The sequence below is a fragment of the Mastigoproctus giganteus genome, chromosome 3 (assembly GCF_048544385.1).
Source record: "Mastigoproctus giganteus isolate SK-2022 chromosome 3, ASM4854438v1, whole genome shotgun sequence".
NCBI classification, from domain to species: Eukaryota; Metazoa; Arthropoda; class Arachnida; order Uropygi; family Thelyphonidae; genus Mastigoproctus; species Mastigoproctus giganteus.
Window position 1 is genome coordinate 216,745,698 of NC_143577.1, and position 22,432 is coordinate 216,768,129.

The window sequence follows — 22,432 nt, forward strand, 5'->3', positions numbered from 1 at the left end:
TCTACAACGTCTTCAACCTTTGCCCCTGGTAGACATACCCTGGTCCTATTCCACCTATCCTTTTTACAAAGTATGTTCCCCGTTTCCCTGACAATAGAGTCACCAACAACTACTAGTTCCTGTGGGACCAGCGCATTCTGCCTAGGGGGCTGCTTCTGTGTTGCCTGATGACCAAGTGCAAGCTCTGGCGTTGATGTGGGCAGCTGAGAGCTTGATGGGCCCCTCAATTTATTACCTTCGAGGGCATCCACCCTGTCCTTCAAGCTCTCATAAAGGCCCATAACAACGCTGAGTTGTCGCCTGATTTCCTTGCACTCCTTACATCGTGCACACACAAAGACATCCCCCTTGGCAGTATCATGTCCCGTACCCGACTGCTCCGCAAACATCAAGCAAACAATGCATTTTAATAGACTGTGATTCAGAGGGCAACTGCCCCCCTCAGTTCTCCCCTGAACCACAGCACTCCCATTAGCTTGAGCCTTTTGCTTTGCTGCTCTGGTCAGAGTCATGATTCCGATTTAATTCAATAAAATTCAAAACAAAAATTAAATCCTTAAGTTATATCCCAAAACAGTTATGTTATATATATATTTTTTTTTGGTATCTATTGTTTTCTACGAGTTCCCTTTATACAACTTCCGTATCACGTGCACCACTATAGTTATGTATTAATTATTTGTTACGATTAAGTCGTTATATATATATATATATATAGTTAAAAGTACAATTTAATTGACAATAAAGTTTATCAAGATTAATAGATTTACTGATTAATTGACAATATTATATTATGCACTATACGACACTAAGCTTATGCTATCGTGTAAAAATGGCGGGAATTCACGAACGGTATTTCTACGGACTCGTAAGTATTGATTAGCTTCCAAATCTCGTTATCTCAATTTAGAATAAACTAAGGATCCTGACTAGGTCTATAATCTACTTATAGAAGATAATTTGATATAACAGTTGGTTAATAAATCGACTAAATTTGGTTAAAAAAAATTTGGTTTGTGACACGTGGATTTGATACCGTTACCGATACTAAGTAATATCTACAAAATTTCCCATCCATTCCCTCTAAAAGTTTGTCCAGTTCCTCCCTGAATTTATTTAAGCCATCAACTTCCACAAAAAAGGATGGAAGTGTTCCACCAACCAACTACCCGCTGGCTAAAGGCAAATTTCCGCACATATGTTCTACAACTGTCTTTCCTCAATTTGAATTTATGGCCTCTTAGGTTCGTAATCTGAGCAAGGGGAAGTATTGCATCAGAATTCAGCGTGCTCAACCCATTCAAGGCCTTATACACCTCAATCAGATCACCTCGCAGGTGCCTAGTCTCCAGCCACTGCAATTTGCAGAACTTAAGCCTTTCTTGGTAAGAGGACCCCTTCGTTCCCCTCACCAATCTTGTAGCCCTTCTCTGTACACGCTCAAGTAAATCTACATCCTTCCTAAAATGAGGCCTCCAGACCTGTACGCAGTACTCAATGCGTGGCCTGACCATTGCCTTATACAAAGGGGTAATCACCTCTTTTCCCTAATAGCAAAATTCCTGTATATCACTGACATACAGGATGACCTGCTCCGGCAGCCTGTCTGCATTATTCAGAAAACTTCATATCTAACTGCACAATCACTCCCAGGTCTTTTTCATTTTCCAACACCTTAAGTGTAGTACCACACAGTTGGTATGTTCCTCTGGGGCTACTTCTACCCATATGCAATAATTTGCATTTGTCAATGTCAAACTTCAGTTTCCACTTCTCAGCCCATTTGCCCAAATTAAATTTTCTAGATCCTTTTGCAGCAGCGTACTGTCATTAGTGTCATTAACAACCCTGCCAACCTTTGTACCATCTGAAAACTTCGACACTAAGCCTGATATACCTTATATTTCTTGGGCTCAAGAGACAGTATTACGGGAATATTCAAGGGATTTATCCTCAGAGCCAGAAAAGGCGTATTCGTGCCAGTGGCCAAGTTCAATTATCTGAAATTAATTATAATGACATCGTTTCATTACATCTCGTATTGTGAATGAATTCATTACTAGTTCTCTCCGGTTATACTTCAAATAAGTAACGCTTGCCCCTTAGATAAGACAAGTGTTACTTATTCACAGTGGATACCATCCTCTCAGACTCCCAGACGGCCGTTTCAGAGTACAGTATATATATATATATATATATATATATATATATATAGGGATGTAATGCTCTTTAACCTACAGGCTGCTAAAAGTTGTAGAAAAGCTGAAGGGTGAGCAGAAAGAAGGAGGACAATAGGAGATCAAAGTCTACTCCGAAATAAAGGAAAAGCAGCCACATTCCTCACTCATACTCATTCTAACTCAATTAGTACCAGATCAGTTCTGGCTGGCCATTCCCCTACGGGAAAACCCTGAGACAGCCATTTCAGAGTATGCATGTAGGGATGCAATGCTCTTTAACCTACAGGCTTCTAAAAGTTTGATTAAAAAAAAACTTAAGTTAGTAAAAATAAGAAGGACAGTAGGAAACCAAAGTTTATCCCTAAAGAAATGAAATTGGATCGTCAACATGTTTATGTTTTTTTATGTGCAGTTAATAAAATGGCATTCTTAATCTCTCTATTTCTTATTTAGCCTGATTATTTTTGCATTAGAAATATTAGAAATAAAACTTTCTAGATAACGGAAAAATCAAAATAGCGGCATCTTGAATCCCCGAAGGTGCCGTTATTCCGAAACTCTATTGTGATACTAATACTAAACCGAGGATAGTGGGAAGGACAACTTTTCCATTGAGAAAAAGAAGTTTATTAATCAACGTTTAAATTGATAAATCGCAAACTCTAATACTTTGTTCAATTTTAGCATGAAATTCAAAAATTCTAGCCCAAATATCACAGAAAAAGTTCAGACAACAAGCAGCTTAAACTTAAATAAAAAGCGGGTAGACCCTTGTGCCTTTTAATTGAAATATCCTGTGCGTGTGTGTGTGCGTGTGTGTGTGCGTGCGCGCGCCAATTATTCACGTGTAATAAAATCATTCAATCAGAAATTTGAATAAGTGCGTTTATTACAATTTCACGTGATATTGTATTTCTTATAAATAAAATTTGCTTTCAAAATGATACTTTCTGATCAAATATTTTATTTTTTCAGTACATATTTTTTTTCTTTTTATTATTTAATTATTTATTATTGATTTATTCCGATATTTAAATAAATAAAGTGGAATGTTTTTGAAAAGTGAATGTTTTTTGAAAATTTTTTCTAACAAATAATGGGTCTTTTGAAATAATATTCAGCGATATTAAACTAAATTAAGCTAAAACGATTCCCGGAGCCCGATTTCGTTGTAACGCAATTTTACTGTAGATAAAAACCAATGCTACAGCTGAACTCAGTGAACTTAAATTACTAAACATAAGAAACTTAACGTGAACAAATTTTTGCCACATAGTAAAAGGTAAAAAATTTTGGCATTTCGTTTCAATGCCTTTTTAGAGCTGGAAATAGCGATCGGTCTTTAATTTGTCACCTAATATTACGGGTGGTGTGAGACTTTGTGACATGTTAAGAGGGGGCTGGGAAGAATAAATGAAAATAATCGAAAACTGGCGTGACGTTTACGGGATAACACTGAAATGTGCAAATTCACACATAAAGACTGGAGGGAAATCTATAGATGAATACAAAACTTGAAAAAAAATTGCATTGTTCTTTTAGTTAGGTACTAATTCGTATTCTAAAGTTCGACTTAATCTTCAGATCAAGAGTGCACTGGGAAGTTGTGATTGTGCTCACACAAGCATCCATCACTTTAATAAGAGGATTACGGGTGATTCAGATGTACTATAATCCAAAACCAAGTCCATAAACAATGCCTAGTTCATCTCTTTGTAAAGTTTGTTTAATAAGCAAATACCGTGGCATGCTTCTATTCCATTGAACAGCATCCTCTTCACGGTACTTTAAGTACTGAATAAACAGATACTGAATACAGTACAGAATAAATAAAATGCAAATATCCGAATGTGAGCTACTACGATGTCGTTGTTGGTGAGGTCACAAAGGAGAAATGTGTTACACAAGTGTCCTACTCCACCCATATGGCAGCAGTCCAGTACTTGTTCTCTCATTATACGGCGACATTTCATGGGAGCAACTGAACAGGAAACCTATCATAAACCTGTCGCTTTGAAAATTAAAGGGACACATACCCTTTCAACAAGTGATTAAGTCCGTACGTAACCAGTTAAAACGTGTGTCCATAGGCTTAGTGAAAACATATTTCGTAAGCCTGCTATTGTTTGACAAAGGAAGTGTTCTATAGGCACGTGATCTGAAATGTTCATTTCAATAAAGACTTAATGTCAAGGATTACACCTCTGATTCCGGCTCCATTTTTAAGTATTCTAACCACATTTCGTGTTTCTATTTTCTGTCGGCAGAAGACATCACAGTGATGACCTCCGAGTAAAGATTTCTTTAAAGTTCACAGAGCTGCAAGGAAAAAGAGCAGTATTTTCTAGGTTACAACCGCCGTGTAAATTGTACTTTTGTTCCCCGACCCTTGACTCCCAGTGGGCGAGTGGTTCTCTTTTCTTATTCTTGCATTCGGATAATGAACCTCTGAGACTTGAATAGCACTCTGATGACCCATTTTCGTCGGCGTATCGTGAGAGGAAGTTAGTATTGCTAGGTGCGCTGGCAAAGGTCGACTTCTTTAGTGATCGGAACAAGTTGCGTGAGGAGAAGCGACGTCGATCCCATGTTGGGGGTCAGCACATTTTTCAAGAGAAGCGATTCATCTTTCTGATCACAATGAGGTCGGCTAACCCCACGTCAGTAATAATTACGAAAATAATTGCTTTTAACTTAAAACAAGCTAAATGCAAAGAAGTTTTGCGCTAAAAATATTAACAAAAATTTAATATTTTAAATTGTAAAAATAAATTGTGCTATTTCAATTTAAAAAAAAAATTTTTTTATTTATTTTGAAAATATTTTTAATAATCAGAAAACTATTCTTATCTGTTACCACACACAGCCTCTTCTGTTTTCCCAGTTTAACATTCATTAAGGACTTCAACAAGATCTGGAAACTCGTAATGAATGTTAGATTTTAATATTAGCTTTAATGTCCTTTTTTATTTTTTTTAATTCAGACGGCAGTCAGTTCAAATTAAACAGATTCATTACGTTTACGTCATAGGTGTTTTGGTTCTGTTAATCTTTCAAGTTTACCCAGAATTTTTAAAAATTATTTTAAATAGCTGAAAATGTTTTATTCATTGCACTACTCCCATTTTAATTGAGCCACGCTGCTTTATAGACTAATAATAGAGAGCTTAGAGAAATTATTAATACTGGAATTCCTCAGAGCAGTGAAGTTTCTGATGACCTCAAAATCTGGTTTATTTTTCCTGATCCTGATTGGGGTCAAACTAATACTAACCAAGGGATGATGAATAATATTCAAGCCTAGCTTAAATATTATCTAATTTGAGTTTGGTAATTAATCTAAATTAATCTAAAAAAAAAAAGAAAAAAAAAAAGAGAAAGAAGAAAATCGCATCTAGAAATGTCTGTACGGTTATCACCACTGATATTTAATTGCCGATTAAATTATCACGGTATTAAGACTGATCCCCTCCCCCCTCGCTTTCCATAAAAATCTAGATGCTGTAATAGACAATTCATCTTCTTCGGTAGCCCATTCAGGATTCTCATACAAGGCCGACCGAACAGCCATTCTAATAGAGTCGGCTGCCCTCCCGCCCCAACTTTATACAATATTTCTAAATCTCAGCGTATGTTAAGCCTACGCATAACTTAGGAAAATTTACATCGGACCATGACTTTGACATGGACTGATGTAATTTTTTTTTTTTTTTTTTGACATGACAAGCAACGGACTGCTCCAATAGCGTGAGTCCCCACATACCATAGTAAGTTTGTTCAATAGTTGTACAATGCTACGTAATATTTCTTTTGTTCTAGTAGTCGTGATATTGTTTTCTACAACAACGCGTGTTTGTTTGCATGGGAGCAACTAAAACCACCCAGCATTAGTATATTAAGAAGAAGAGTAAATTACGCGTCTTCTATGGTCAGGTTACCTTAAAACGGGATGAAAATCCGACTTTACGAGAGAGAAAAAACAATGAAACCATCACCAAAGAGAACAAGGTGCTGTTTTTTTCAGGTGCCCACTTCAGTTTTTATTTTCATGCTCAAATCTTTGTGGGCAATGTATGTAGTGTCTTTGCTACATGTATGGGCAATGTATGTAGTGTCTTTGTTATTATAACCCAATCCAACGATCTTTCAAATCAATTCGTGAACAGCTTTAGTGTTTTCTGCGGTTAGCACAATTTCGGTTCATACAGACTTGGGTTCATCTTTGATGACTGATTAAATTGAACTTAGCAACCCAATTCTTGATGGTACTGCATGATGTAATGTGATCGTGTAAGCCACTAATGTAACCCGCACTAGCACTTTGCTGTCCAGGAGTGAGATTATAATCTCCAACTGAATAAATAAATAATGTATTCAAGCACCATGTAACGTATTCATCATATAATAATCGCATTTCTTTACTACAAGGCTCTCATCTTTTCTGAAATCATGGGTTTCGGTGGACATCACTTTTTTTTTTTTAATTTAAAAAAATAATATTATAATATTAAAGCTGTAGGATTTTAGGCCCATCAGCAGCTTAGGCCACATTGTGCCGTATATAATACTCGTATGTTCTGTGGTCGATTTTCTGTTTGCTAGACGAAAAATCTGCGTTTTCGGAAGAAAAAACTATGCTACCCTCCCCTGACACCGACTAACTAAGCCACGTTGTGAAAAATGTCCATAAAAATTCCTCGCGTCATTGAAGAGATTCGAACTCGGGTATTGGTCACCAGTGCGGGGAAGATGGTGATTATACCAACAGTATTACCCACAAGGGCACCTGTCATAGTGAGGAAAAACTGCGAGAGTAAAACTGGGAAGCATTAAATCAGCGATGTTGAAATTTCAGATTTTTTATTAGAAAAAAAATTCGAGCCGAAAAGTCAGTAAGGCTCTTGGAGTTGATGGCATATACCTAGTAATTTTCCGGCAAGAGAGTGTATTGAACTATTAAGGTTAATTATGAGGATATCACCGAACTCAGGAGAGATTGAAGAAGTGCCAGTGTATCGCCAATACATAAAGCGCGAAGTGGGTAACTACCGACTGGTCAGTCTGACCTTCATTAGTAGAGAAAATCATGGAATCAGTGATCAAGAATGATCATTCACAGTACAAGATCGTTTAGATAGAAATGGACTTCTGTAAATACAGCATAGTTTTGTAAAAGGAAATTCATGTTTAACCAACTTCGTTAGCTATTTTTACAGTGTCACTCGGGAGCTGGAGGTAAGAAATAATTTCAACATTGTTCATTTGGATTTCAACAATGCATTTAGGTTCAGTCTCACATGGCAGGTTACTATATAAAGTGGAACATGTCACAAACAGGGAAAATCCTTAGATATGGTGATTAATTGATTAATGGTTACTCTTCAGATTGGCTAACGTAAGAAGTAGGGTTCCCCAAGGACCGATACTGGGACTACTCTTGTTTTTTTTATTTTCTTAAATGGCATCGACGACAGGATTCAAGACGTAATATTAAAATTTGCAGATGATGTCAAGATTGGTAGATTAGTTAATGATCAGCGCCAAGCAGTGTGTCGTGGTTATGTTTGAAGTCAATCTAAGGACAACTTAGATTGACTTCAGGAAGATGAGGAAAGCAACAACTATGTTTTAAAGCAACAAGTTGGTGGAGTTAAATTAAAAACGGTAGAGAAATAAAAGGATTTGAGAGTTACGATAGTCGGACATGGAGTTCTCCAACCAGTGTAGATAGTCCTTAAGATGTCCCATGGTATCCTACAGTGGATCCAGCTGCTCTCAAACTTCGATAACCTCAAGACCACCGAATCCCCTTTTAGTGCATTTTTTTCACGGACCCAGCTTAATAAAATTGTTTATTCTGTATATATTATCCATTTTAAAATATGCATCTGAAATACATGGCATTATTCATTGATCCCGAGAGCTGCACTTTGAAAAATGCTGACCTAGGCAACCAGTACAATGCATCATTAAGAGGGAAAACGGATCGTAGTTAAGTCTGAAATATTATTACTACTGTATCACGCATAATGTAATTATGGAGAAAAACAACTTTTTCAACGGACTAAGACAAGGAAGAATAAATCAGGTTTTAGTAGCAAGAAAACAATTACGGCTTCAAGAGATTTGTGGTCAAGGATTAAAGAAAACTTTAGTATTCAGCGACATATTAGTTACTACACAATCAAAAATAAATAAATAAAAATTCAAACGAGCTTCACGCCTGTTGGAATGGGGAGGAACAGGAATATATGAAGAAGGGAGGGAGGAATATACACAAAACCTAATTTTTTTTAATTCTTCAACAAACAGATTACTGATATAAGAATTAATATTCCCAGACAAGCTAAAATTACCGACTATAAAAATACTGATTTTTTTTAATATATATACAGTATAGACTGTGCAAGCTAACGTCTAAATTTTTACAAAATTTTAGGGATTTATCTAGTTAGATAAATAACTCCTGTCAAAGACTCAGAATAAGAATTTCTTCTGAGGCTTAGGATGGCTGTTATCCTGGAGCCTAATGTACCTGATTAATGGTATACATGTTGCCACAAAAAATGCATGGTCCATTCTTAACTCTGGCACTGGTATATTAATCACCTTAAGCGCTCACAATGAGGTTGTAAACTCTTCTAGACACTGATGGCTGTACCGAATATAAATGGAAATTTTATTATTAATCCGTGCCCCCCTACTCTGCTTTCCTTCGCGCCAAACAGAGAAAACTGAATACTGCACCTAAAATTTTAACTAAAATTTAAATATCAGAGATTATCATGGCAATCATTTTATACCAGTTTATGGTTATGATGTCACATAATTTTATCTAAATTAATATAATTAGGAAAATACGTTATGTGATGATTTTCCATGAATTTTTCTCTCTAAATAATGTATTAGATTTTATGAGAGAATTAGAGATTGCTCTTTTCTGTCTTAATGCAAGAACTTTCGAGAACAAATTAGATAAAATTTTCCCTCTAAATAACCACGCTTATACTACGTGAGTTTTTCGTGAGTTTTTTTTAGTTGGTTTATTCAGCCTACTGTAAATACAATTAGATAACGTTTTGGGAACCTTGCTGGAACCCATCATCAGACCATACTTGGCTATACTGTTAACAGCCTCCTGCTTGCCGAATGCCTAAGTCCCCTTTAGTCACTGAATGATATTCCCTTGCCGAATGCCTTAAGTTTCCTTCATTCACTGAATAAAAGAGACTTAGGTATTCGGCAAGCAAGAGGCTGTTCACAGTATAGCGAAGTATGGTCTGATGATGGGTTCCGACAAGATTCGAGAAATGTTACCTAATTGTATAGTATCTTTAATCAGTAGGCTGAATAAACTATCTAAAAAATCCACGTGGTATAAAAGTGGTTATTTAGAGAGAAAATTTTATCTAATTTGTTCTTGAAACTTCTTGTATTAAGAGAGAAAAGAGCAACTCTGATTCTCTCATCAATCTAATACAGCGTAACCTAAACTTCTTTGGCTCCCCCGACCCCTTTCAGTACCTAGCTTTACCGACGGTCCCCAATATAAATTATCATTTTGTTTTATTGCTCTCAATAATAAAACATTGCGATCGACAAAACAAAAGTATTTCTAACCCACCTTCGAAATTTGCCCTCCTTGTTTAAAAACATGCCAATTTAAAAAACAAAATTAAAAATCCATCCGGCTTTCTGTCTGCACGCAGTGCACTCGATACATAATCGCTTATATCTCGTTTTCCAGAAATGCCAAAGGTTTAAAAAAAAAAAAAAAACACTAACAATCTTCAACCTTTGAGAATTAGTGTGAGGTAAGCTTGTATCTTTTTTGTTATGCAACTCATTCGTGGCGCACATATTGAGCAGAGTCCAGCTTATCGCGTACCCTAGTGGGCTTGTCCGTCGACCTCAGTGGGTCCACGGACTAGGGTGCGTGCCACTGGCTAATGCTCTGCAGATAGTCATCATAACGTCAATGAAAGTTGACGCTTACTGTCATTGCATCCCCCTCCTTTCACGAAGCAAACTCAAGCTTCTTGGTTTTTCAGAAATATCTGTGCTTTATTCTACAGACAACTGTAAACAAGGTCAAATTATCACTTGATACGGCTTCAATGAAATTATACGTTTTAGTCAGCTGTGACGTCTGTTATAGTGATGAGAGTAATTAACTTTCTCATTATGTTAGATTCACTGATGGACGTAGAAATAACTAATGATTATTTATATTTATTATTACGGGTTCCTAAATCTTTAAAATCTATCTGTATGTATCATTCTGATACGAAGAAGTGTGTTGTAAGTACCTTCCATCTTAGTAATTTTATTAAATATCGTTCTCTCTCTCTCTCTCTCTCTCTCTCTCTCTCTCTCTCTCTCTCTCTCTCTCCCCCTATGATTTTAAATCCTCTAAAGCTTATAAGACATTCTCCGAAGTGTCGAAACAAACTCAGTTTTCTTGGCTTTATTTCTTTTAAAGAAATTATTACCGAATTCCCCCTCTCCCATCCCAACCCACCCCATTCTACTTGGGAATGAATTCATCTTGAGTTCATTCCCAACTGCATATCTTGTCAAACAAGAAGATTAAAAACAGAATCTCGCTGTAAGAGGATCAACAAACAGATGAACCAGAACCAATACAGAAGACCGGCGTATGTGCAGCCTTAGCTGTATTCTAATTCAATTTATGCTATTCAAGAGCGACAGTCTCGCAAGCATTTTTTGTAATAACGACACGACTCTATTAGTGATGCTCTTTGATCCTAATGCTAATTGAACAACTATCAGTTTTTTTTTCCCCACTGGCGAGTTTTTGTATCTGAAGGAATTTAATTAGGTGGCCTTAATTTAGCGGACAACGTTTTTTAAGAAATGTAATTTTTTAAGAACTGTAATTAAAATTACACGATGCATTAGATGCTTATTTAATTAAACATGCTCTCCAAAAATGACAAAAATACCAGCAATGAGTACGCTAGAGATGATTGCAGAGACAATGACGAGTTTAACGATTAAAATGAACACAGCCTATAATGGAAACCGTGTTTAATTTGCTTTTCCCCAACTATGTCGTTTTACGTGCGAGAAGCAGAAAGTTTTGTACTCAATTACACAAATATTTGTGCTTTGTTAACGAAAGTTGGGATCTCATAAGTGAAATGTAAAGGCAAAGCACGCTTGTTTTCATTTTAATTGCCAAGTTTTAAACATATTAATTACGGACTTGTTCCTGACGTGCTGATTATTACTGGTACTTTTACTTTAGAGTCATGAAAAATGTTTAATTAAATGGGCAGCTAATGTGCTATGAATTTAAATAAATGAATGCTATATATGGATCTAATCCTCGCCCAAGCTAAACTTTTGGTAGTAAAGTACACGCCTGTGGAAAGGTGAGGGGGGGAGACTGTATATAAACGCAACCAAACATGAAATAAAGCAGATTCACAATAACCTTTCACTGAACCAGAAAATATTCCGCTCTGAAGCAGCTGTAGCATGCTTAATTTTCTCTTCCATCATTTACTTTTGAAGGAGTAGGAGGTTTGTACAAATGCAGAGAGTTACAAAACTAAGGACGGAATACGAAGGTACACTCTTTTTGATTTTATTATTACCATAAGTATCTCTTAGTAGCGGGATCTACACTTTATTTTAAAAATTATTATTTTAATATTCAGCAACATAATTTTTTTTTATGTCTTTTCAGAAACCACTTTTAGAATGCCATCGTTACCATGGTTACCAATTTTTCTATTGACGACGTGGTTACACTTTAATCTGTGTCAGTGGTTATTACCGGAAACATGTGGAGTACCGGAGAGTTACATGTCTGTAGAAGCCGACGCGGATATCACAATCGGTGCTATCCTAGGGGTGCATTCGCCAGGTCGAGGAGTGTATGGATGCGGCTCAACAACCACAGAAGGTGTAGAAGTGTTCGAAGTTCTCCGGTGGGCAGTGTCCATGCTGAATCAGAATAGTGGAGCTCTGAATGGTCGCGCGATCTCAGAGTCTTTCATACCTGGTGTAAAAATAGGTGAGTGGATACTAGTATATGTAAGCGATATGTTGTAGCCATCGCACAGGATCTAATTTTATTTTTAGTTAAAAGTATATTGCTTTAATTTTAGTTCATGGGTAGATTCAGAGAGAATAGTCATTTTTTTTTTCTCTACAGGACTGAAAGCGTATGACAGCTGTGGGCACAAGGAGGCGGCGATACAGCAGCTAACTGATCTGTTTCCGGTGTTAGCATCAGGACCTGCTAGTTGCGGAACAGATTCTGTGAATACGTCCATAGTTGTTGGTAAGTGATAAACTGAAAATTAACGAATAATCGAATAATTATATCGCTTACTGAACTCACTAACATTAATTTTGTCAATGAGCGCACTGTAGGGTTTTCATTTATCAGCGATGAAAGCAGTAATCTTTCTTGATATTCATTCTTCAGGTATTTATGGTGATGTTGGTAGATACCTCTAAAAGAATACTCCTCACCTTTTTCATATTTTTCATATCAACCACTGTCTCACTGCTGCACCTTTACAAGTTATTCTGCAGACCCTCGATTAGATCCAAATCTCAGTACTACGGTGGAAGCCAAAAAAGACACCCCATTGTATTCGCAGTGCTCTTTAAACCATTCTTGCCTGTAAGGAACAGCATTGTTTTTCTGGAATGTTTCATTACACTCTGTACAATGTCAACAATACTCGGACACACCCAACAGTTGACAGAGCCCTCAAACATGACGAAAAGGCCAGTACTCCACCGGGAAAACATTGCCAATCAGAGCACTGGCACCAGAGTCCTGGAAACAATCTTTTAGTGAACTGGTTCGCTAAAAGATTGTTTCATATTAGCAAAACTCGTAACTCCTTCGTACAATAGGATTCATTTTCATTTTTAACTGTTCATTTAATCATTCGTTTGCACTGAATGAAAGCTACTAATTTGGTTCAGAGTTCACTGTATGCAATGAAATATATGTACATATGAGTATGAACAAATATTGTACTTTCTTGCTATTACTAATATCCATTTATAATCGAATGAAATTTCAAATCGATGAGCGGGTATTACCTCTTCATGGAGGCTAATTATCTTATATATTAATTTAAGGAAATAATTGGACAGGAGAGGACAGTTAATCTTTAGTTCTGTGGACTACTATAATATGAACTGAATAATAACCCAAGTTTATTGTTGTAGGCGTCATGGACATGGAAGGGACCACTACTAATCCTCGAGTTGCCGAAGCGGTATTCGATTACTTCGTACCCGTCATTCCACTCGGCATGGACACAACAGTACTTCCCGACCATTTAGCCAAAGTGAGTTAACTAAGGTTTGCATAGCAACAGTGATAAATAATCAATGAATGTTAATAATTTAAATTAATTTAAATGAAATTCTGGTTAACTTCTTACTATTGCTTACATAGACTGTACTTATTTATTTCCTAACAATTCTAAATTACCTGTTCAAAATAAATTATGCCTTTCGCAGGATTAGAAAATTACTTGGGTATTGATGTTACTTATCTTATCAAAGAGTAGTTAGACACGTCGAGAGGTGTCTTAATTCTCCTTATATACATTATTCAAAAAATTTCAGAAATTCCTCCAAATAATTATTAATACTAATTATATTTTATTTTCTAAATATTATCGCGCAAAAATTCATCGTTTTATGATGAAATAATACATTTCTCATAATCTTATTTAAGAAAAATTAACCGAGCATGAAAAAACAAGTTTACTGTTTCTTGATATGTACAAACGTGTATTAGACTGCAGTATAACCAAAATTTCTGAAATTACCTTTAAAACTTCATTACTTAGAACTAATTTATTTATTTATTTTTTTATTATTTATGTTGCAGACGCTTGCTGAAGTGATCCACGACATGGAATGGGAGAGGATGGCTGTGATTCATGTGGACGACGAATACAGTGTTTTTGTAACGAAGCAGCTTACCCAGTTAGCTTTAAATGGCAAACCATGTCTTATATCAGTACAAAGTATCCCAGATGTCGATTCCAAGACTACCGACACCAATGCTGACCTTCGCATCTACAGAAGGATCTTGACTACAATCAGCAGCAAACTTAAGGACAATACGGGTGTATTAGTAGTTGGACATGGCGAATCTGTCTTCCGGTTGCTAAAAGCTATGAGCGAACTTCCGGACATGGTCAACCGATTACAGTGGCTGTTCTCTTGGGTCCTACCACCATCCGCTTTGATTGGTCTTGATGATGTGCTCAACAGTAAAAGGATCCTTTCTTTAGGCCCATATCCAGGAAGAATTGCTCAGCTTGAGGACCACTGGGCAAAACTTCAGGACGTGAGTTCTCCTAGTCAGTCTGAAGATACCTGGTTCCTAGAGTACGTCATGACCAGAAAGAACTGTCGTGCCCAGGGTATCTCTGGTCCTGTATATGGTAACCTCCCACTGTGTGCCAACCTGATACTTCGTGACGCCCCTGCCGATGTACTACTGCGCACCACACGTGCCCTTCCTGTCCTGCATGGAGTTTTCACCCTGGCTCATGCTTTCCGAAAAGCGTGGGAAGAAAAGTGTCTACAGGTGCCCGGAATGTGCTCTGCTCTTCGTCAGATGTCTCGTCGGGATTTTGTGGGTCACTATCTAGAACCTTTAGAGTTTCAGCACTTGGAAGAGCAGCGTAGTCCGCCGGAAGTGAGTGGAAGGAAGAGTGGCCAAACAGTAGAAGGAGCTGTGGAAAGCAGAAAACTTGCCCTTATCACTTACAGCTACGATAAAAATCTTGGAGTGGACTTTCAAGCAGTGAGTATAGTATTGTGCAAGGTAAAACTTTTGCAACATTTTTTTTTTTTTAATCAGAACTAAAGATAAATTCAAGTTGTCTTTTCATTTTCAGGCACAATATTTTAAGGTATATCTTCAGTCTTACGATGAGCATTTATGTCACATTATTACAAAGATTTAATGCTTCCCTGGAATATAGAAAGTCACAGCCGGTTTTATTAGGGTTCATTGTACTGAGATTATCAACAATCGGTATTTAAATCTTTGTTAGGTCTCAGTAATTATTTAAGTTAAACTGTATAGGTCCATGTTTTTAACAAATATTGTTATATGCATATTTATCTCCATCAATTGTATATGCTTAAATAACTCTATCTCATCAAGCCTGGCAGCAATCAAAGAATGCTGATTCACTTTAAAACTAACGTTTCAAAGTGACTTGCTGCATATTTGAACGTGGTCGTAGTTGCCGATGCTCCTTAATACCCCAATGGAGTCACTGGTTAAAGATGCATTGCAGGATCATCTAGACAACACTGCAGTTGTCTCGACACAGCGGGTTTGTTAAGGGAAAGTCTTCTCTGACAAATTTGACTGGATACTATGATGTGGTTACAAAGGAACTGGATGAAAAAAATAATTTTGATATCATATATTTGGATTTCAGGAAAGCTTTTGACACTGTTCCGCATGGAAAACTACTGTACAAACTGGAGCAGTATGGTATCAAGGGCAAGTTGCTACAATGGATAAAATGGCGGTTGAGTGGGAGAAGTCAGAGAGTGGTAATCAATTGACATTGCTCTTCGTGGACTAATATTATTAGTGGAGTCCCCCAGGTTCGGTATTGGGCCCACTGTTGTTTTGTATATTTATCAGTGATATTGGTGTAGGTATATCATTCTTAATGTCGAAATTTGCAGATGATACAAAGGATAGCAGGATTGTTAACGACAGTAATGGCAGTGTGCTACTGCAACAGGATCTAGAAAAGTTGGGGAGATGGGCTGAGAAGTGGCAACTGAAGTTTAACATTGACAAATGCAAAGTACTGCATATGGGTTGAAGTAACCACAGAGAAATGTACCAACTATGTGGTACTACACTTAGGGTGGTAGAAAATGAAAAAGACCTGGGAGTAATTGTGCAGTAAGATATGAAATTTTCTGAGCAGTCCAGACAGACAGGCAGCCAGAGGAGGTCATGGGGTATTGTTAATGATATATAGGAATTTTGCTAGTAGGGAAAAAGAGGTGATTGTCCCTTTGTACAAGGCAATAGTCAGGCCACGCCTTGAGTACTGCGTAGAGATCTGGAGGCCTCATTTTAGGAAGGATGATACTTGGAAAGTTGCTTACCAAAAAATAAGAAAGGCTTAAACTCTGAAAACTGCAGCGTCTGGAGGCTAAGCATCTGCGATGTGATCTGACTGAGGTGTATAAGGCCTTGAATGGGTTGAGCAGGCTCAATTCTGATGGGATTCTTCCTCTTGCTCAGATTACGAACCTGAGGTGGCATAAATTCTAACTGAGGAAAGACAGTCGTAGAACAGATGTGCAGAAATTTGCATTTAGCCGGCGGGTAGTTGATTGTTGGAACAAACTTCCATCTGTCGTTGTGGAAGTTGATAGCTTAAATAAATTCAAGGAGGAACTGGACAAACGTTTAGAGGAAACAGATGTGTGAAATGCGTTTTTTTTTTTTTTTTTTTGGCTGATGCTACATAAGCTTGCTTTCTTGCCTCACATGCCTCTAGTACTACAACTTAATATTTGAAATTTGAATGTGCTTCAATATTTAATCTTTCATCGAACAATCTGTTCCAAGTTAGTAGAATATTTTTTAAATTATGTTCACAAAGAGACTAATGGAATATGAATTTTGTTTAAAGATGCGGTTTGGTTACACTGTTGTGTCCAGCTAAACATAAGACTGTAACCAAAGGATAACTGGGTGCCTATATTACATATATCAACACTGTAACTTCGCATGTTAATTTTAAATTAATTTTTGATCGCACGGGTGGATTTATTAATAGGAAAAGAAGGAAAGTGTCGCCGAGAGGTTGTCCATATTTTCAAATATCTCATTGGGACAAATAAAAGTTGTTGATGGGTTACGTTTCCTTCCCAGTAAATAACTTCACTTCCCACGAGGTTATTTCACTGAAAAGAAATCAGTGCTTTTAATTCAGTTAGCTTCAATAACATAAATTTATTTTAAAATTTAATACGCCTTCAGTTTGCTGTTCTCAAACTCATATTTCGCTACTAATTAGACAGCTGCCAAAATGTTGGATCTGATACTTCGTGAAATTTGTGTCCTTAATTATATTCAGACTAAACATTGAACTTTCTGTGCAAACGACACGATTAATATTTGCTTCGTTCTAGGTGATGGCCTACGATTCCTCGGTAGCTGAAGTTTTGGATCCAGCTTTCAGGTATCGACCATCGTCATGCCCATCTACAGGATGTAAAGACTGTATGAGGTAACGTCATTAAACTGAATATCGGAGCAAAACCGGTTTTTTTTATCTCTATAAATACTATTTGGATTCCTATATAATATACTACTATTTGGATTCCTCCATTGAGGAATCCAAATAGTAGTATAAAATAAATACAAAACTTTTTGCAAACTTCCAAACTACCATATGAAAGTTCTTAGTATATAAATAACTTAAAAGGTTATTTATATTCCATACCTTCAAAAAAACTTTGATAAATTCATTTAGTGCTTTTCAGAAATTGTACTGTGCTGTTATTGAACATAATGGTGTAATCAGAAATATACTAAAATTCCTCAGTGTGGATTCCTACGTAGACATAAGAATATATTAATATTTTCAGATGTTTGGTATTTGAAATTTGTTCATTTTGCTACACTACTCTATCAGCGTTTATTATTATTATTATTATTATTATCAATTTATTTCCGAAGAAATTTAGCCTATTCTATTGCAAATGCCATTGTAGACCGAAGTGCTTACCAAAGTTTGATGGCGAAATATAGTCGAAGTTACAAACAATTTATTTAACACGTTCAGACAAAAACAACATAAAATGCTGAGCAAGAACAGTTCCATACCACTAATTGTGCTTTTTTTTTTTTCCCCCAAAATTGGATTTAATTTCTGTTGATTAATGTTTATATCTGCAGTTTCATTTTTTATATTATTTAATAAATTAAATACGAAAATCTAAAGTTATTATTACACTAATAACATTCTTATTGCTGTACTGGATAGGGTTGTAATACTATTGTTAAATACAAGTTGACCTAAACTGGAGTACTACCCGATACGATTTAAAGCACTGCCTTCCTATGGATATATATATATTTTAAATATATATCTATATATATATATATATATTTAAAAGTGTAGAACTAACTCCTAATATTTACCAGAACACATTCTTAAATACCTTTCAATAAAGTCAAACATTCAAAAATATTTTATTATTAAAATAAAGACATAAATAACATAAATAAACTAAAGTTCAGTTTAACTTTCACTAGTTACTCTATTTAATCAGTAAATTCTTTACTAAAAACGGATATTCTTAAAAGTCAATGGGACACTGTTTTGTGACGGGCTAGTTTTAAGCTCGGGAATGGTGGGATAACACTTAGAACTGGCACATGGCCGCAGTCCGCACAGTATGAAGGAATAAACCAAACGCGGCCCGTAGTTTGGCCTTCCTGGCTTAGACCTTCCTTTCCCTGTCGAGGTTATATGGTTGCTAATTTTCATTTTATTTTATTAAAACAAAAATGTGCTAAAGTGCTTCAAGTAACAGTGCATGGGACACCAATTAACAATAATTTTAAGCTGATTTATATACAGGAGCAGGAGGGAAAACTACATCGTAGATGGGCATCAACACAATTGGTTAGTAATGCATCCCTGGAGTTGCTGCAGAGAGAAGCAACAGCACTAACCACGCTGTAGTACTACTACAATTATTTGTAACCTAACAAAGAAGTCTGTGTTGTATGTGTTATTACAAAAAGAATGGTCCGATGCTGAGCTGAACCTATTGTCGATTGTGCTAGCTTTGATGTGGAATGATTGCAAATTTCTGGTGGGCTTTGATGGCATGTGGAGTGTTCGCAGCACACCCTGGATTTTTTTTTCCTTTGCAGCACACCCTGGATTTTTTTTCCTTTAGGAGGAAGAGGGGTTGAGGATCAGAGCCGCTTCTTTGTTCTAGACAAAATTACTAATTTTTTTTGTTTTCTCATATTGAGGAAGCCTCTTTGCAGTGGAGAGGGAGTCTGAACCACAGGCAGCCACTTCCTGACAGAACCCCTACACAGGGTGTAACAATTTCAAGTTCTGATGGGTAGTGTTGGCCAGATAAGATTTTGTAGTGCATTTTATTTCTGAGGGCTGCTTGAACAATTCTTGCTACAAGGAACTTTTTAACAGAGGTGTGGTTAAAGAGATTTGGAATATTACAAGCGATTTTTATCTTAAAGTTTAAATGTAGTAAAACACTTTAGGAATCTTCCAATGCTTGAATAATCATACTTAAGATTATTTAAAACCAGCATTATTGTCTGTATTGACTTTAATAATAGACCTTACAATTCAATTTGCTAGGCTTTATAAGCTGAATTGTACCTTTCTAACGAATTTAATTTATGAAATCAACGGACATCTAATTCATTGCATTTTTCTTGTTGAAACTTGTGATTTTTGTAAAAATACGTTATGTCTAGGTAATTTTACATCTGACTGTGTAAGCTTAATATTTTTAGATGGAGGCTTTTTATCTCTGTAAAGCCCTTCTATCTTGCCGTCTCGGGATGCAAGTATTTTTATATGCTGAACTGGCTTTGCATTAGCAACACCCGCCAAATACCTCATGGAGTCATCTTTTGCCCTTAATAAACCATGTACAAGTCATAGCATGGACTCCACAAGGCATTGTGGGGCATCCTGTAGTACTGCTACCCGTGCATTGTCAGTTGGTTGACTGTAGCATCAAATACCCTTTTCTAGTAGGTCCAAATGTACTCAGTTGGACTGAGATCGGCTGAGTTGGGCCGCCATTGGAGGACTGGGTCTTGTGGCATGGCACGTTGTCTTGCTGATAGATGCTGGAATTTTCTAGATACTTGGTCGGCAAAGACAAAAAGGCAGGCATTCCCATCGAGAGGTTAATTAACGGTGATCAGAGAACCCAGGATATGCCACGAAAACAGTCTCCAAATCATAACACCATCGCTTCCAGCCTACCGCACACCAACCGTGCATCCAGGCGCCACGGCCTCATGTTGTTTTCTCCAAATGCGGATACGCGCATCCGCATGATAGAGTTGGAAACGGAATTCATTAGACGAGGTAACCGATTACCACATGTCAGTGGTCAGGTATTGGTGCTGACGTACCCATACACGGTGCAGATTTGCGTCTCGCAGTGAACATGGATACCCGTGATCGCAGCTGACTGCCATAGCCTATACAAGCTAATTATGGCGCATGGTCCATGTGGATATTGGTCTTGCAGTTCCTATATTGTACTGGGTGATTAGCAGAACCACTGTGCTGCGTAGCTGCTGCCCTGTTAGGAGACGAGACACACGTAGCTCACTACGGGAGTCGACCATACGCGGTCCCACGTGTGACCTTTGGCTGGTGGTTCGTCCGTTATTGGGCCAGTCACAGTAAACTCGTAACAGCACAGAACTGGAACACTTAACCATGTTGGCTGTTGTAGAGGTACTGGCATCTGCACTTCTTTCCCCCACAATCATTCCACGTTCGAAGTCTGAAAGATCTCGACGCCAACCCATTCTTCCTTGAAGATACTAAAAACTGATCTTAGCTGTTCCCGATTGTGAGCCTTCACTAGCTTCACAGGACAGTCCATTTCTACACAAGCGGGTATTACTAATGCAAAACTAATTCAGTGCATATTTGCGAATTTTTATGTAACTAATCATATTTGAAAATAAATAATTGTTATTATTATTTGATTACTCATGTAATATGTGCCTATGTTATTTATTGTTATTTGATTGTTAACTAATAAAGTAATAAATTGTTAACTAATAAAGTACTATAACGTGTTTCTTGTACATTTGACGATCAGAAAAAGTCTTCACTGCAAGCTTTTTTTATAATGCATACTATGCTTAAAATTGCACACTTGTATATAATGCTATATCTGGTTTAATTAGAGTTTGTCTTTGTTCGGTTGAATTTTTGATAAATAAATTTGATTGAATGCTATTAGGAATATGGGTACGATTTTTTTTTCTTTCACGCCAGGTCTGGTTAACGTTCAAATCTAGGTTTTAAAAAAAGAGACAATGGCTTTGGCATTGACTCAGTGAATCAACTCGCTTCACTCTTTTCAAAAATTTTGGATTTCATGATTAATGTGTATTTTCTTAATGTTCAAGTACACGAGGTCTGAAAATAAAGTTCTAGAATGAAATCAATATAATTTTTATTGTAAATTTATCAATTACGTTTATGGCCATCTTGAAAACAATCTTCCTCTGAGTATATATGCTCTACAGTCTTCAAAAGCCTCCTTGAAAGTCGTTTTTTAAAAGCCATTTAGTTCATTTACCGGCTTACTGAATGGGCACGTGTAAATTGTGCCGTAAATAAGTTTAAAGCTCAGAGGGCAAGTACAACCGATATGTAAATTGTGGTGTTGGTGTTTTCCTTTTTTTCCTTCTGCCTCTTTTTCTTTCCTTTAAAGTTCCCCGGGGAAGAAGGCTACAAAAGGACACTCGAAACACAGTTTAACTTGCCTTACCACATCTCTGATAAATGAAGTCCAATATTATTAGAAAAAAGTGCATATTTGTTGTTAGTAAGTGGTTTTACTTACAAAAAAGCGGCAAGTACTACTGGCCATGTACAGTGAAATCGTGGCATACGAAATTATTTATGTTTTCAGATGAGGTCATTTCACGATAGGTATGGAACACTCTCACGAAAGAAATTTGAAGACCCTCAACATAAAGTTTTTCCTCAACAGAAAAGTCGTTAGCAATAAAGCGAGGAAAAGCGCTGAAGAGAATATTTTTCAGTGCCATCAAAGATCATTAATGTTGCGATCAAAGAAAATGCTAGCGTTTTGGAGCCTCCAACAAAAAACTGTTTCTTGTGCGTACGGAAATGTATATAACAGAAGGGAAACACCCGCCATTTTCTCAAAATTGTGATGCAGCTTTGATTGCATTAGAAAAAATGAATATACGATCGATAAAGTCAGAGCAATTCTTGATTTCTGATATGAAAACTGGCACTGCAGTATTCCCATGCAAGACAAATTTACAATTTATGAGCAAATTCTCTAAAATATACATGGATAGAACATTTCAGTACTGCGCAATATTTAAGGGAGCAGATTAAAATGGACCCTATATCCCCATTGCATTACTACATCATTATTGTTATTATTCCAACCAGACTGTA

The 22,432-nt window shown here is 36.7% G+C and overlaps 1 protein-coding gene across 1 annotated transcript in view; it reads left to right on the forward strand.

Moving 5' to 3' along the window:
- The window catches only part of LOC150088714 (uncharacterized), a 203,574-nt gene that overhangs the window by 136,299 nt on the left and 44,843 nt on the right, over positions 1-22,432 (forward strand). Inside the window, exons 4-8 of the mRNA XM_090369625.1 lie at positions 11,896-12,225; positions 12,367-12,495; positions 13,404-13,525; positions 14,077-15,003; positions 17,379-17,476. Coding sequence (XP_090225751.1) covers positions 11,910-12,225; positions 12,367-12,495; positions 13,404-13,525; positions 14,077-15,003; positions 17,379-17,476 — 1,592 coding nt within the window. The 5' untranslated portion in view covers positions 11,896-11,909. The remainder of the gene's footprint in view (positions 1-11,895; positions 12,226-12,366; positions 12,496-13,403; positions 13,526-14,076; positions 15,004-17,378; positions 17,477-22,432) is intronic.